Source organism: Eriocheir sinensis, chromosome 43 (assembly GCF_024679095.1).
Source record: "Eriocheir sinensis breed Jianghai 21 chromosome 43, ASM2467909v1, whole genome shotgun sequence".
In the NCBI taxonomy this organism is placed as follows: domain Eukaryota; kingdom Metazoa; phylum Arthropoda; class Malacostraca; order Decapoda; family Varunidae; genus Eriocheir; species Eriocheir sinensis.
The window spans coordinates 3,107,419-3,124,570 of NC_066551.1; the positions used below are offsets into that span (position 1 = coordinate 3,107,419).

The 17,152-nt window shown below is 41.2% G+C and overlaps 1 protein-coding gene across 1 annotated transcript in view; it reads left to right on the forward strand.

Moving 5' to 3' along the window:
- The window catches only part of LOC126980201 (multiple PDZ domain protein-like), a 356,183-nt gene that overhangs the window by 267,436 nt on the left and 71,595 nt on the right, over positions 1-17,152 (forward strand). Inside the window, exons 16-17 of the mRNA XM_050829835.1 lie at positions 2,086-2,259; positions 3,551-3,670. Of these exons, the coding sequence (XP_050685792.1) occupies positions 2,086-2,259; positions 3,551-3,670 (294 nt within the window). The remainder of the gene's footprint in view (positions 1-2,085; positions 2,260-3,550; positions 3,671-17,152) is intronic.

Below are 17,152 nucleotides of genomic sequence, written 5' to 3' on the forward strand. Positions count from 1 at the left end.
TTTTTTGTGTTTGTTTGTTTCGATATGATACTGATGTTTGTTCTCTTGTTTTTAGTCTCCCCCTTTTCCTGTTCTCTTCTAATATTCATCTTGTTTTTCTTTATTCCTTCCTTTCCCCTTCCTCCTTCTTCTCTCTCTCTCTCTCTCTCTCTCTCTCTCTCTCTCTCTCTCTCTCTCTCTCTCTCTCTCTCTCTCTCTCTCTCTCTCTCTCTCTCTCTCTCTCTCTCTCTCTCTCTCTCTCTCTCTCTCTCTCTCTCCAATCTTTCTTTTCTTTCCTTCTTTAGTTGTTTCGGAATTATCTTGACGCTTGTTTTATTTTTTATCTCTTCCTTTTTATCTTTTATCTTCGTTTCTGAATTTCTTTTTCCCCTATTTCCTTCTTCCTCCTCCTTCTCCTCCTCCCTTCTTTACTCTCCTCTCTTCCTTTATTCTTTGGTCATGTTTCTCTCTCTCGGATTTTCCTTTTGTCCAAGTTCCTTCTTCCTCCTCCTCCTCCCTTCTTTCCTCTCTTCTTTCATTCATTGGTCATGTTTTTTCTCTCTCATTCTGACGTGGATTCTGTTTTTTTATGTTCCGTTTTTTTTTTTCTCTGTTTCTGATATTTTTGTTTCCGTCCCTTCTTCTCTCCCTCCTTTCCTTTCTTTCCTCTCCTCTCTTCCTTTATTCTGTAGTCATGTTTCTCTCTCTCATTCTGACCTGTATTTTGTTTTCTATTCTCCTTTTTTTTATTTTTTTCTATCTCTCTGATATTACTTTTGTTTTCGTCCCTTCTTTCCCTCCTTTCCTCTCTTCTCTCTGATTTTTCTTCTTTTATCATGTTTCTTTATCATCATGACATGTATTATAGTTTTTTGTCTCCTCCTTTTTATCTCTTTACACCTTTCTCCTTTTTACCTTAATTTGCTAGTTCCTCTTTCTTTCCCTCCTTCCTTGTTTTTTTTCACTTTTCCTTGTTTCTCAATTATTCTGAAGTTTAGTCTATTTTCTTTCCTTTTTATATTTCTTCTTTACGCATTTCTCATTTTCCTTGTTTTTCCTTGTCCTTTCCTCCTCTCTCCTTCCTTCTTTTATCATATTTCTTCTTTAATCATGTGTCTCTCATTCTGACGTCCATTTCACTTGTATCTCCTTCTTATATATTCTTTTCATACATTTTTTTTTCTCCTCTTCCCATTTTTCTTTTTCATTTTTACACATCTCTCGTTTTTCTCTTCATATCCTCGTTTCTTCCTCCCCTCCTTTCTTTCCTTTCTTCCTTTTTTTCGTAATACTTTTTCGTGATTGTTTACTTTCTTTTAATCCTTATTTTTACTCTTTTCTCATCTTTAACATCTTGCCCTACTCCCTCTCTCCTCCCTCCATCCTTCCCTCTCTTCCTTTTTTCTCGTAATGCTTCTCTATCATTCAGATGCTTGTTTTATTTCTTTTATTCCTTATTTTTACTCTTTCCTCATCTTTAACTTCTTGCCCTACTCCCTCTCTCCTCCCTCCATCGTTCCCTTTCTTCCTTTCTTTTTTCTTCTTTTTTTATCATTTCGACCCCTGTTTCATTTATTTTATCCCTTCATTTTTATCATTCCTCTTTACACATCTCTCATCTTTTCCATCTTGTTCTCCTCCCTTCCCCCTCCCTCCATCCATGTTTCCCTTCCCTTCTGTAATCATGTTTGCTTATCATCCTGACGTGTATTGCATTTTCTGTCCCCTCCTTTTTATCTTTTCTCCTTATACATTTATGCATCTCTTCCTTTATTTTCTCTCCAAACACATTTATATTTCTTTTCCTTTTATGTCCTAATTCTGTCTTTTCCTAGTTCCTTCTCTTACCCTCCACCCACCCACCTAGGTAAATGTATCTTTCCACCCTTCCCACTGCTACACATGGCTTTCTACCCTTCCTCCTCCCTAAATTGTCCAAATCCATTATGCAAGAGTTATCTACCATCTTCATTCTTTCATCCCATTATTGTTGCTTCCATTGCTGTAGAAAAAGAACTACCCATGTTTTCCCTATGTACGTCTTTCCCTAGCCAAGCATACCACATCACCCCTCACCCCAGTACTAACCTTACCTATCCCCCCCAGCTGGACGCTATTCTGGGGGAGCTGGGTTCGCCGAGAGATACGGACAGTCAGCTGCTGGATCGCTCTCTGGACGACGACCAAGACCTCAACCGGGACAGCGAGGATGACCTGCTGGACGACTACGATAATGACCTCGATGACTTCTCCGAGGAACAGGTCTATAGCGGCCACAGGGTGAGTGAGAGGGAAGGGGAAAGGAAGGGATGGAGGGAGAGGGCTCGTATGGGATAAAAGTTAGGGAGAGGAGGAGGAAGAGAAAGAGAAATGAGGAAAGAAAGAGAGAAAAGAAAGATATATGAGGGAGTAAAGAGGAATGTGAGAAGGGGAAGTCTGTGAGAGAGAGTATGGGGGATTAGTGAGGGAGATGAGGGAAAGAAGAAAGGAGTAAGGAGTAAGCTTGAGAGACAGGAAAAAGTAAAGAAAGAGATAGCGAGGGAAACGAGAGAAGAGACTGAACAACTTGAGAGAAGGGAAAAGGCGCGTGAGGAAGAAACGAGAAATGAAAGAATTAGGAAGTGAAAGGAAGATAAGAAGTTAGAAGAGAGAGTGATAAGTATGAGGAGGAAAAAGTGATGGTAGATTTATTAGTAAGAGAGGGAAGGGAGATGAAGGTGAGACAGCACTAAGAATTAAGAAAAGAGAATAAAGCGAAATGGTGGAAAAGAAAGAAGGGAGAAGGGAGAAATGAAAGAGAAAAAATGCATACATCTACTGTGATTATGTTATTTAGAGTGAGGAAGGAAGAAGAGGAGAGAAAAAGAAAAACAGGCGGTGGAGATGCTGGAAAGGGTTTGAGGGAGGAAGGACGAAAAAGCTGATTGGCGGATTAGGAAGAAGCGACGAGAGTTCTGATTGGTTGATTGCAAGGCCTCCTAAGTTGTGATTGGTAGATTTGGAAAGGTGAGAAAAAGAAGTTGTGTGTTCGTTTGTGGGTGTAGGGAAACGAGAGAAAAAAAAAAACGTGGTATGAACGAACAATAAAAGATACCCGATAGCAAAAGAATAGATTAGTTTTGTATTTTAGCAGATTTCTTTAGTGCTTTATCGTGTCTTTTCTTAGGCTGAAGTTAAGAAAAAGAAGTGAAATAGGAGTTAGATGAATATAGATGTTAACCCGATGAATTGAGTTTTCTCTGAGGTCCGAGAAAACGGTCTTGTGGAATGGCAGACAAATCTATTTTAACAAGCCGAGAGAGAGAGAGAGAGAGAGAGAGAGAGAGAGAGAGAGAGAGAGAGAATTGGATATCATAACATTACATCACCACCAAGACCTCAACTCCCCCCTCCCACCACCACCACCACGATCACAACCTCCACCACAACCACCACCATAACCCCCCCTATCCCCCTCATCCCCCCACCACCACCACCCGTAACCTCTTCCTCCCCCACTCCACCCCCCATTACCATCACCCACTAACGACCCCATCACCACCCCCACCACCCCTCCCTCCCCCCTCCCCAGCATTCCGGATCGGTGTTGTCGAGTGAGTCCGACGCCCCCCCTCTGCCCCCCACCTCGCCCCCCCACACCCCCGCCTTCCCCACCGACGAGGAGGAGGAGATCACGGAGTACGACAATGAGGTGAGTGTGGGGTGACGTGTGAGCCTTCCCTGATTCTCTTTTTTTTTTGTTTTTTTTTTTTTACGCGTCTTTGTGAACCGGATTTAATAATTATCTCGTTTATTTCCTGTATTTTGTTTTGTTTTATCTAGTTCGTTGATTTTACTTCCCTGACAGTTGTTATTTTATCTTTTTTTATTCGTTTTGTTTTTTTTTTCTTGTCTCCGTAGTTTTACCTGACTTTATTTTTTTATTCTTTGTAAATTTCTTTCCCTCGTCTTTTCTTCTCTTTCTTATAAGTCCCGCGCTTCTAATTTATTTACTTTTTTTTATTTTTGGGATATAGTTTTCTTTCGGCAACTTTTATTTAGATTTATTCACTTGGTCAATTTGTTTCGTTCTGTTTTCGGAATTTAGAATCGTTTTGTTTCTGTTTTTCGTTGTATTTCTGTCGTTTTTGGCGTTTCGTTGAGCTCGTCTTTTACTCGTTTTTATTCAGCTTTACTCATATTTTTTTTCCCAGATATTTACCTGTTTATTATTATTATAACTCCTCCACCTCCTTCTCCTCCTCTTCCTCCTCTTCCCCCAGCAGACTTCATTTTCGTCCGTCCTGGTAAGTTGTTTGATATTAATCCGTTTCCTTGACGCAGGTCGCTGGCTCTTGTTTGCTCTTTCTCAAAACAAGAAAAGAAGGTCATGTGGCGTGAACAGCATTATTATTTTCTTTACTCTTATCTGGCATTACCATTATTATTATTATTATTATTATTTTTATTATTATTATTATGATTATTACAAATTGGTATGTAATTGTGTTTTCCCTCTAAAAATTACTGTTACTGATCTCTTAAGTAGCCGCTTCTATGCTTGCCGTATTACAAAATTATATCGTTTATACTTTTATTTTAATCCCTGTACTATATTTACCGCTTATCTGCTGGAAATTGCCTCTGCTTATTATTATATACGTCACACTATATATATTTTTTCCTTGTAATTAGAAAAAAAAACATTAGCTGGATGACTCACCAAACACTATTTTTCTTACTGTTGTTTCCATTTATGCTGAAGGAATATATTTTTCTTCTTCCATTTTTGTGTATTCTCAAGGAATACAAATTTTGTGTATATACATAATACTTGACCTCCATGAAGTGCACCGTTACTTTTAGTGTCCCCTCAACACCTACACTCCCCCTGACAGCCAACACCTCTGATATGTATACTACACATCACGTTAAGGCAACACCTGTTATGTTCTGTTCACTCTAACTGCGAAAATTAGCCACGCCCACATCAGCCCTACAGCCACTAACAAAATCCAGCTTTTCTCAACATCCACCAATAAGATTCAGTCATTCCCAGCATCCTTGAATAAGTTTTAACCTTCCCCAGCATACACCAATAAGATTCAATAATTCCCAGTATCCACCAATAAGATGTGACCTTCCCCAGAATCAGCCAATAAGATTTAAACTTTCCCAGCATCAGCCAATAAGAATTAACCTTTCCCAGCCTTCACCAATCAAAGTTAACCTTTTTCCAACTTTCACCACTAAAATTTAAACTTTCCCTACATCCACCAATAAGATATAACCGTTTCCAAGCCTCCACCAATAAGATATAACGTATTCTCAACATCCACCAATAAAATTAACCTTTCCCAACATCCACCAATACGATTCAGCCTTTCCCAAGCACATGCAGCCTAATTTGGACAAGGGGCGTGGCTTGCATCTGGATTAGCCAATGACATACGCTGAACAGAAAAAGAGGCGTGGCTTATCCCCAGCATTAGCGTGAACAGAGCATACTTAGGGTGTACTAGTGTGTAGTGGTTAGTATTGTGTTGTGAAAATGCACCACCTCAGCATGTGTTCTCCCCCTCCCCTACACTACTTCCCCCCACTCCCCCATTACTCCCCCCCCCATGTATTCCCCCTCCCGTCCCGTGACCCCCTTCCCCCACCATACAGAAGTTCCGTATCAAGAGACTCTCCCAATGACTGTAGCCTTTGTTTTGAGTATCTTCTACTAAACTGTTTGCAGGAGCAGCGCCTAGTGGACTTTTTTTTCTTCTTTTATTTTTTGCGCCCTTGAGCTGTCTCCTGCATAAAATAAAAAAAAGTCGCGTATGGACGTAATTATGAAATGCTAAAAAGTTTCTAATTTTAAACTCATTTCCTTAGTCCCTCCCATTCCCACCCCGACTTATATTCTCCTCCCCTTCCCGTGACCCCTTTCCTCCACCATAAGGAAATGTTATAATCGAAAAGGAAAGGGCGTAATTTTTTGAGACTAAAAAGCTTCTAGCCTCAACTAATTTCCATAATCCCTCCTATTCCCGCTCCGACATTTATTCTCCTCCCCCTCCCATTATCCTTCCCCCTCCGTAAAGAAATATTGTGTTTTATAATGACCGTCCACGTAAAGCCTTGAGTTGAGCGATGTGTTGTATACCTCGTTATGAAAACCAGTGTTGCCAACCATGGGGTGACTATTTTATACCTTTGCTTTAGTTTCAAGGTTAGAATTATAAACGCGTGTGTCCAAGACAGTGCCGGAACTTTTGAACTGTTTATAATCTTGGGTTTAGAAAGTGATGTTTTGGGGGGAAGACTGGGAAAGTTTTATTCGTGTATCTTAAGACAAGGCAATGGAGTCTGAACGTATTGATTTTTTTGTTGTATTGGGATTCTGAAACTTTTTATTATTTATTGTCTTGAGTTTACGAATTAAGGGTTTCTAGTAGTCTGAGAAAAGTAAATTCGTGTAAAAAGGACAAGACAATGGATTCTGAAACTGTATGACGCTTATTGTCTTGAGTTTACGAATTAAGGGTTTCTAGTAGTCTGAGAAAAGTAAATTCGTGTAAATAGGACAAGGCAATGGATTCTGAAGCTGTATAACGCTTATTGCCTTGGGATTCAGAACCTGTTTATTGCTTATTCTCTTAAGTTTACGAATTTAATGTTTCTAGAAGTCAAATAATAATAATTTGGATCTGTAGGAAAAGGCGATGGATTCTGAACCTGTTTATTGTTAATGATTTAGGTTTACGAACTTATAGGGATTAATAGTCTGGGAAAATATAGATTCGTGTATCAAGGACAAGACAACGGATTCTGAACCTTTATATTTTTTTCTGGATTTACGAACGCATGTTTTTTAAAAGTCTGGTAAAATATAAATTCGTGCATCAAGGGCAAGGCAATAGATTCTGAACCTGTATATTTACGTGGGTTTACGAGTTTATGAATTTCTGAAAGACCGGGAAAAACGCACGTGAAATAAAATGAAAATAGGTAAAGTAAAAAAAAAAAGAAGATATACAGAACGAAAACGAAGGGAAATAATGAGAATACTTAAATCGGGGACGTTGTTATTTTTTTTCTTGAGTGAGTCTGTGTGTGTGTGTGTGTGTGTGTGTGTGTGTGTGTGTGTGTGTGTGTGTGTGTGTGTGTGATTCTGAAACTGTTTATTGTTTATTCTATTGAGATTCAGAACCTGTTTATTATTTACTGTCTTCACGTTACGAATTATGTATTTTAGAAGTTTGGAAAAAATAAATTCGTGTGTGTGTGTGTGTGTGTGTGTGTGTGTGTGTACAAGGCAAGGTCGCGGCATTGTACCGTTTGCGTCATAGCAGCGTAAGGAAGAAATGAGGTCAGTGACGCAGAAAGACGCGGGAATAGAATCAATAGACGTAGATTCAGAAAAGTTGGTATAGAGTGTTGTTCTCTCTCTCTCTCTCTCTCTCTCTCTCTCTCTCTCTCTCTCTCTCTCTCTCTCTCTCTCTCTCTCTCTCTCTCTCTCTCTCTCTCTCCTTTTTTTTGTTTCGTAAGGTATTTTTTTGTGTTGGTAAGTGTTGTTGTTCTTGTTTAAGGGTTTTGTTTTGTTCTGGTAATAGTTTCTGCATTTTTCTTTTTTTTTCTTTTCCCCAGACGATTTTCTTCTGTTTTTTCTTCCTCCTTCTTTGCATATCATTTTTATTTCCTTTTCCTCTTCGTTTCGTCCTTTAATTTCTTTCTCTCTCTTTCTCATTTCTTATTTACCGCCTCCATTTATTATCTCTCTCTCTCCCTCTCTTTATCTATCTATCTATCTGTATCTATCGTTCATTGTTAGTCTTTTTATCTTACTCAGATAAAGAAATTCAAGGGATGATTTATTTTCCAAGAACTCGTTATTTTGTTGCTTTTTTATTCTTTTCATTTGAGAGAGAGAGAGAGAGAGAGAGAGAGAGAGAGAGAGACTGTGGACCCTCTCTATCTTCCTTGTCTCAATCCGTTTTCCTCCCCTTCTCCCTTCCCCCCCTTCCCCTCCCTCCCTCCCCCTCCCTTCCCCCCCTTCCCCTCCCTCCCTCCCTCCCTCCCCCTCTTCATCTCCCCTTCCTATCATCCTCTTTATTATCAATTTCCTCTCCTCTTCCCTTGCTACCTGTGTCTTCCTCCCTATGCAGCTGTTCTCCACTTCTCCACCCTTCCCTCCACCCCTCCACCTCGCTCCACCCTTCCTCCATTTCCTTCTACACATTTCTCTCCATCCTTCCCCTTCCTCTACATACCACCAATTCTTCCCTATGCTCTTTCACTCTTCCCTCCACCTCTCCATCCTTCCCTCCACTCCTCCACCTCGCTCCACCCTTCCTCCCATTCCTTCCACATTTCTCTCCATCCTTCCCCTTCCTCTACATACCACCAATTCTTCCCTCCGCTCTTTCACTCTTCCCTCCACTTCTCCATCCTTCCCTCCACTCCTCCACCTCGCTCCACCCTTCCTCCCATTCCTTCCACACTTCCCTCCATCTTTCCCCTTCCTCTACTTACCACCAATTCTTCCCTCCGCTCTTTCATTCTTCGCTCCACCTCTCCACCCTTCCCTCCACCCATCCATTCTTTCCTCCAACCTTTCCATTCTTCTCCCTATCATCCACCCTTCCCTCCACTTACCCACCCTTCCCTCCATCCACCCTCTTCCACTCTTCTCTTCACCCATATTTATATCTCATCCACTATTATCAATCCTCATTCCACCTGTTTTTTTTTACCTATTCTCTTCCACCTTCCATCCACCTCATCCTTCTCTTCTATCATTTCTTTCTTAATTCCTATCATTCATCCATCTTCTCTCTCCACATTTTCTTCTCCCCTATAATTCCCTTTCCACTTATCATCTCTCTCCACTTCCGTTCACCCACCTCCTTCCATTCCATTCTTCCACCCCTTCCTCCATCTCCACCCTCCTCCCTCCTTTTCCACCTCTCCACACATTCCTCCATTCCCACTTTTCCTCCCTTTTCTTTATCTCCACCTCCCCCCTTTCCTCAGCCCTTCCCGTTTCTTCCCTCTTAAGATATATCACCCATGACTCCCGGTGTTAGGTTAAGCTATTGGGCTGGAAAATGGTATCGTTTGGGCGGGTTTGGGCGGGAATGAGAGATAGAGAGAGAGAATGGAGGATCCTACGCCCTTATCTGGCATCACTGCGCAGGGTGGCGGCGGCGGCGGCGGCGGCGGTGGCGGTGATGGTGGTGGCACTTGTTATAGGAGCCTCACCTCTCCTCCTTCCCTCAGTGTCCTGGAAGCGTGTGTCGAGGGTGGATGTGTCGCTCCTGATAGAGACAGCGCCACCTGAGACTGTGTGCCGATATAGACGATACAGACGATAGAAAAAAAGAAGGGATTATCGAAGCAAGAACCGTCGGCTATGTTATCGTACTCGTTGTAGTTATTGTGCGGTTTTCTTCCTAATATCGTAACTCTTTGTATAATCAAGTTTTGTTTTGGTTTTGAGGGGAAGGAAAAATATAGCAGCATTCGTTTTTTATGTAGATTTTTTAATTTTTTATTTGCGGGTTATTTGAAGATCGATTTCGAAGTATTATTATTATTATTATTATTATTATTATTATTATTATTATTATTAAGGAGGGATTTAATTCATTCTGGGAAGCTTGCGTTTGTATCGGATTTCCTATTGTCTGTGTGTGTGTGTGTGTGTGTGTGTGTGTGTGTGTGTGTGTGTGTGTGTGTGTGTGTGTGTGTGTTTAACTGACTGACTATAGAGAGAGAGAGAGAGAGAGAGAGAGAGGGGTGGAAGAGGAAGAGGACAGACAGAGACGGCATAGAGAAGGAGGAAGTAGAGGAGGAGGAGGAAGTGGAGGAGGAGGAGGAGGAGGAGGAGGAAGGAGGAGGAGGAGGAGAGAGAGAGAGAGAGAGAGAGAGAGAGAGAGAGAGAGAGAAGGGACTAATTGTGTCAGGTGATTCTCTGGTGAAGGACGTCTGCAGGTGAGATGGAAGAGGAACAGATGATGGGTTGAAGGGGAAGGTGAGAGGGAAGGGGAGGGAGAGGGGAGGGGAAAGCACGTGGTGGAGATGGTGGTGGTGGTGGTGGTGGTGGAGGTGGTTGTGGTGGTGGTGGTGGTGGAGGTGGTTGTGGTGGTGGTGGTGGTGGTGGTGGTGGCTCTCTCTCTCTCTCTCTCTCTCTCTCTCTCTCTCTCTCTCTCTCTCTCTCTCTCTCTCTCTCTCTCTCTCTCTCTCTCTCTCTCTCTCTCTCTCTCTCCTTACCTTCTTCTCTTCCCTCTTCATTTTCTCCTCCTTACCTCTCCTTTCCTCCTCCTCTACCTCTTTTCTCCTCCTCATTTTCTCTTCCGTCCGTACCTTCTTTCCTTCTCCTTACATTCCCTTTCCTCCTCCTCCTCCTCTTCCTTACCTCACCTTTCCTCCTCATCACCTTCATTTTCTTCCTCCTCTCCTTACCTTTCCTCCTTTCATTTTCTCTTGTTTACTTTCCTTTTCCTCCTTAATTTTCCTCTCCATCTCCTTAGCTTCCCTCCTCCTCCTCACCGTTTTCCTCTCACCTTCTCTCTCCTCCTCACTTTCCCTTTTTCCTCCTCTCATTTTTCCTTCTCACTTTCCCTTTCCTCTTCCTCACGTTTTTCCTCCTTCTTACCTTTTCTATCCTCCCCCTCACCTCACCTTCTCTCTCATCCTTACCTGCCCTCTCCTCCCCACCTCTCCTTCTCCTTCACTTTCCCTTTCCTTCTCACCTGTCCTTCCCTCCCACAAGTCGTCAATTTTTCCACCTGAGAGAGACGGGACTCATAATTTACCTTCGCTTGTCACGTATCACCTGTCCCTCCTCCTCCTCCTCCTCCTCCTCCTCCTCCTCCTCCTCCTCTTCTTTTCTTCTCCTCTTCTTATCTCTTGTCATTCCTTCTCCTCCTTATCTCTGGTTTTCTTTCTCTTCTTTTTTCTATTATTTTTTTTCTTCCCTCTTTTTCTCTTGTCATCTTGTCCAGTTTCCTTTATTTTCCTTCGTCATTCCTTCTTGTTTTTTTTCTTATTTTCCTATTCTTTTTTTCCTTTTTCACTATTTCCTTGCTTTCCTTTCTCGTGTTTTCATCTTTGAGCCTCTTCCTACTTTCGTTTCTCCTTTTCCCTCCTTTTCTTTCATTTCCTTCATTTAATTTGTCTTTTTCTGTCCTTCTATCTTCCTTTGTCCTTCGTTCTTTCGTTTTTTCCTCCTTTCTTCCTTTCTTTTTATCCTTTCTTCATTTTCTTCATTCCTTTCTTTCCCTTCTCTTCGTTTCCTTTTATCCATTGTTTTTTATCTTTTTCTATATTTCTTTTTTTTTCCGTCTCCTTCTTTTGTCCATTTTTTCCCCTCATTATTTCCTCCTCCCTCCATTCCACCTTCCTTTCCCTTCTTCTCTCGTTTATTTATATCTTATTGTATTTCCTCCTTCACTATCCCTTCCTTCCTTCCTTCGTTCTTTTCTTCTTCCCTTCTCTCCCTTTTCCATCAATTCTATCTTTCTTTCGTTCCATTGTTGTTTTCTTTACTCTTTTCCTTCCCTTATTATCCCGTCCTTATTTCCTTCTTTCATTTCTCTCTCTTTTCCTTCCTTTCTTCCCTCCTTCCTTCCCTTTATCCTCTCCTTTTCCTTCCATTGTTTCCTCCTTCGTTTCCTACCACTGTTCTTTCCTTCATTCTCTTTCTCTTCTCCTCCCTTTTTATCTCTATTCTTTGTTATCTTCTTCTTTTCCTCTCTCTCTCTCTTCTCTTTCGTCAAAACACTCAAGTATTTTATGTTCGCCCTCTCGTGCTCTCAGTCCATCGTGTGTGTGTGTGTGTGTGTGTGTGTGTGTGTGTGTGTGTGTGTGTGTGTGTGTGTGTGTGTGTATGGTTTTCTTAGTTATTGTCTTTCCTTGTTTTCTTTTGTTTTCTTTCTTCTTTCTTTTTCTTTCTTTTTTCCTTTTTATTTTTCATATTTTCTCTTTTTCTATAATTATTTCTGCTATTCTTTCTTTCCTTTTATCTTTTCTTATTTACTGTTATTTTTCTTTCTTTTTCCTTTTATTTGTTTTCCTTCTTTTAATTTTTCTCTTTCTCTCTCTTTCAATTCGCCGTCCTCTCCATCGCTTTGTCCTCTCCCTATCCTCCTCCTCCTCCTCCTCCTCCTCCTCCGATGGAAAAAAGAGGAAGGAGAAAAGTTTCCTCACTCCATCCTTGTCAACAGTGTCCTTCCTCCTCTTATTTTCCCTCCTCTTGTACCTCTTCATTGTCTCCTCCTCCTCCTCGTACAAAGCTGTTTACCTGTCTGTTTGTCTCATCTTCGTGTTTTGTCAGGTAATCTTGTGTTCATTTGCTTAAGAAGAGGCGTTGGATGTCCTTATCTTCCTCCTCCTCCTCCTCCTCCTCCTCCTCCTCCTCCTCCTCCTCTTCCTTCTTTTCTTCTTCTTCCTCCTCCTCGTCTTGCGTCTCTGTTTACGTCTTTTTCTTTCTTCTCGTCTTTCTCCTCCTCCTCCTCCTCCTCCTCCTCCTCCTCCTCCTCCTCCTCCTCTATTTCCTCATTATCTTCCTCTTTATTGTTTTTCTTCCTCCTCCATCTCATTTTCCTTTATTTATTTTTTATTTTTTATATTTTTTATAACAAGAGACGAGAGATGTCCTTCTGCTCCTCCTCCTCCTCTTCTTCTTCTTCTTTTTCTTCTTCTTCTTCTTCTTCATCTTCTTTTTTTTTCCTTCGTCTTCTTTTTCATCATCTTCTTCTTCTTCTTCTTCTTCTTCTTCCTCCTTCTCCTCCTCCTCCTGTTTCCCTCACCCCTTCCCTTCCACCACCTCCTTCTTCTCCTATTTCTTCTCATCATCTTCTTTCTCTTCTTTCTTTTCCTCCTCTTGTTTTCATGTATATTTTCTCCTTTTTCTTATTTCACTTCTCGGATTCTCTTCCTCCTCCTCCTCCTCTTCTTCTTCTCTTCTCTCTCTTCCTCCTGTAGAACAAGAGAAGACACTTGGATCCTCTTTCTCTGCCTCCTCCTCTTTCCTCACCTCCTCTTCTTTCTTCTCCTCTTCTTTCTCTTCCTCATTTCAACTCTTCTTCCTCCTCTGACTTTAAGGTCCCGCGCGCGTCTACTAGGAACATGTAGTGACGTGTTTCCGAAGTGTGTGTGTGTGTGTGTGTGTGTGTGTGTGTGTGTGTGTGTGTGTGTGTGTGTGTGTGTGTGTGGACCAGACTTGTGAATTGTCCCTTTATATTCTCTCTCTCTCTCTCTCTCTCTCTCTCTCTCTCTCTCTCTCTCTCTCTCTCTCTCTCTCTCTCTCTCTCTCTCTCTCTCTCTCTCTCTCTCTCTCTCTCTCTCTCTCTCTCTCTCTCTCTCTCTCTCTCTCTCTCTCAAAAGCGTCATACACGTTTGCGTCGTTTAGAGAGAGAGAGAGAGAGACATACATACATACACACATACATACAGAGACAGACAGACAAAGGCGACCCAGTTTCACACATGAAGGCCACTCCCTCACCCTCTCTCACTCTCTCACTCTCTCACTCCCTCACTTTTCCATGCTAACCATATTCACGGAGGTAAATACGAGAGGAGGACGCGAGCTTTTTTTCACGGTCCGTTCCTTTGCGTGTTACACCTCAGCTCGCGGCCTTATTTTCCCCTTCTTTTCCCTCTTCCTTGTGACCCAAATTTACCGCCCCGTGCCTAAAGCGAGCGATGAATGGGAGGAGTGAGGGTTAAAGGGGTACAGTTTGGGGTGAAAGGGGTTTGAATGGTTGAAATGGGTGCGGTTTGTGATAAAAGAGGGTTTGAAGGGTTGGAATAGGTGTGGTTTGTGATGAAAAGGGGGTTTGAATGGTTAAAATGGGGGCAGTATGTGACGTATTGGAGGAGTGAGTGGTAAATGGGTCCAATTTGAAATGAAAATTGGCAAGTATGGCTTAGGAAAAGACGACAAACGAAATGACAAAAAAATGACAAAAAACGAAGGAAAAGACACGAAAGAAAAGAAAAGAAAAGAGAAGAAAAAAGACAAAAATGTGAAGATTCAGAATTATTTTTTTAATTTCCCCGAAGATGAGAAATGTGTCTTGTGATGATTGGTTAGAGAGAGAGAGAGAGAGAGTTATTTCCGCTAATCCGGGGGCACACGTATAATATAGAGTGAGAGAGATGCATTGGACTGTATATATTAATGTTTTCCCTTGGACCTGACCTGACCTGACCTGACCTGACCTGACCTTCCATACCTAATTTCCTCTCTTGTTTTGCTCAGATTTCAACTCTCGATTCACCTCACCCACGAAAATCAAACAAAAAAAAAAAGGAAAATAGTGGGAAAATAGAAGTTTGAAAGAGAGAATGGGAAAGATAGGGAGGATAAGATTGGGAGAGAAAGAAAGAGAGGGAATGGAAAGAAATAACGATGGTGAAAATAAAGAAAAGAGAAATATTGATAGGAAAAGGTAGGGAGGAAAAGAAAGGATAGGAAAAGGTTGAGAGAGAGAGAGAGAGAGAGAGAGAATGGAAAATAACAACGATGGTGAAAATGAAGAAAAGAGTGATATTGATAGGAAAAGGTAGAAAGGGAAGGATAGGAAAAGGTTTAGGAAAAGGTTGAGAGAGAATGAAAAAAAAAAACCGCTGGTGAAAATAAGGAACTAGCGATAATGATGATAATAATAAATAAATAAATAAATAAATAGTTACCCTGATAAAATGGCTTAAAAAGGAGTAATGTTAATTAATAGATCTAAAACCCAGGTGACTTTTTTTGGCTAATTAACTTGCCATGATCAGGTAATTGGTCACCTGCTGAAGTCCGTCTCTCTCTCTCTCTCTCTCTCTCTCTCTCTCTCTCTCTCTCTCTCTCTCTCTCTCTCTCTCTCTCTCTTTATTAAATCATCTATATTTCTTGCCTTTTTTTCCTATTTATCCTTCTATGAATGTATGTATCAATCTATCTATATCTATCTATCTATAAATCTCTGTTCTTTATTTCTCCATCGAATCCCATATATTTATCCTTCCATCTCTATTATATCGCTATTTCTATCTGTATATCTTCTTCACTATTTAGCCATTTCTATCTATCTTTCTATGTCTCCTCTCTCTGTTCATCTATCTATCTGTCTGTCTATCTATCCACCTGTCTGTCTGTGCCTCGCCCCCCAATGGCCGTCTCCGCACTCCGTCTCCGTCTGTCGCTGTCTTTTGTTTCCCGCTTCCAACTTTGCGCATCTGTCTCACGTTATTACCGTTTTCACCGCGGGAGGGCAGGTGAGGGGAGTGGGGGTGGGGCGATTACACCTGGTTGCAATTACCTGTACCTTGCTTTCTCTCTCTCTCTCTCTCTCTCTCTCTCTCTCTCTCTCTCTCTCTCTCTCTCTCTCTCTCTCTCTCTCTCTCTCTCTCTCTCTCTCTCTCTCTTTCTTTTTTCCTCCTTTTTGTCATTTTCAAGTCTGCTGTTTTTTCTTCTTCTTTTTCTTTCTCGTCTTTCTTCATCTTTTTCATTTTTTTTTCTTATTTCATCTCCTGTTTCTCTTTGCGGTTTATTATCATATATTTTCTCGTCTCTTCTTTTGTTTTCTCTTATTATCTTTCGTCACGTTCTTCTCTGCTTCTTCACTTTTTTCTCTCTCTCTCTCTTTTCCATTTTCATTTCTTTTCATTTTTATTTGTTAGTCTTTGTTTGTTTTTCTTATTATCTCATTTTCTTTTCCTTTTCGTCTCTTTGTTTCTATTTCTCTTCTCATTATATTCTCGTCTGTACTTTATCTTCATTTCACTTCTTTGTCATTTCTCTTTTCCATCTAATCGTATATTTTTTTTCTCTTTTTCCTCTTCCCTTCCTTTCTAATCCTTCATAATTTTCTGCTCTCTCTCTCTCTCTCTCTCTCTCTCTCTCTCTCTCTCTCTCTCTCTCTCTCTCTCTCTCTCTCTCTCTCTCTCTCTCTCTCTCTCTCTCTCTCTCTCTCTCTCTCTCTCTCTCTCTCTGTTCCCCTTCTATATTGGTTCCCTCCCTTCCTTTTTTTCTTCATATTTTCTTTTGTGGTTTTCATTTCTCTGTTCTCTCCCATAACATTCTCTTTTTTTTTTTTTCTCCTTCTTCCTCCTCCTCTTATTATTACTCGTCTGTCTTGGAATACTCTCTTTTTTTTCCCTTCTGTGTTCTTTTCCATTATATTTTCTTCTCCTTTCTCTTTTGTTCTCCTTCTTCTTTCTCCTCCTTTCCATATTACTCGTCTATCTTGGAATCTTCTCTTTTTTTCCCTTCATTTTCTCTTCTTCCTCCTCCTCCTCCTCCTCCTCCTACTCCTCCTCCTTCTCTTCCTGCTCCTTTTCATCATTATCTTCCTTTCCTTTTCCTTTCCTTTACTCCGTCTTCTACTGTTATTCCATGCCATCCCTTCTCCTCCTCCTCCTCCTCCTCCTCCTCCTCCTCCTCCTCGCCTTCTCACTTTCCATGTTGGCGCAAGTTTCCTCTCAAAGTTGAAGAAATAATCAGATTTTACGTTGAAGTTGGCGGTCAGATTGTAATTCGTTTGACGTCATGTTACGTTGTGGAGGAGGAGGAGGAGGAGGAGCGGAAGACAAGTTGGTTTGAAAAGAGTGAAAAGGATGAGGGAAAGTGTATGGAGAAGAGAACGGAAGAAGAGAAGGGAATAGAAGGAGGAGGAGGAGGAGAGATTGACGATAGTGTGTGGCTGGGAGGAAAGGGCAACGAAGGCAAGAAAAAATAGATATATAGATAGTGAAGATTGCAGGAGATAGAAGGCTTGTAGGAAAGGGACAGGGAAAAAGAAGTGAAGGGAAGATATGATGGAAGAAGAGAAAGGAATAGGTTTTAGAGGAGAGTGTTGATGCGGTAAAGCTGAAAGGAAAGGGTGAAGATAGGTAGAAGAGATAGATTGCATTGGAGATGATCGGAATAGGAAGATATGTGGTTAAGGGACAAAGGAAGGACGGAAGGGAAGGGAAGATATGATAAATGTTAGGAGGGAGGAGATAAACAGAAACAGGGCAAGGAAGGGGAAGAAGGGGAGATAAAGACAGATTATGGAAGAGGATGAATGATAAAAGGAAGAGATATTTGTTGATAAGGAAGATTGAAAGAAAGAATTATAGAAAGAAAGGAGAGGAAGGAAGAAAGAAATATAGATAGATAGTTAAAAAGGAAGAAAAGAAGGAAGGAAAGAAGGAAGAAATA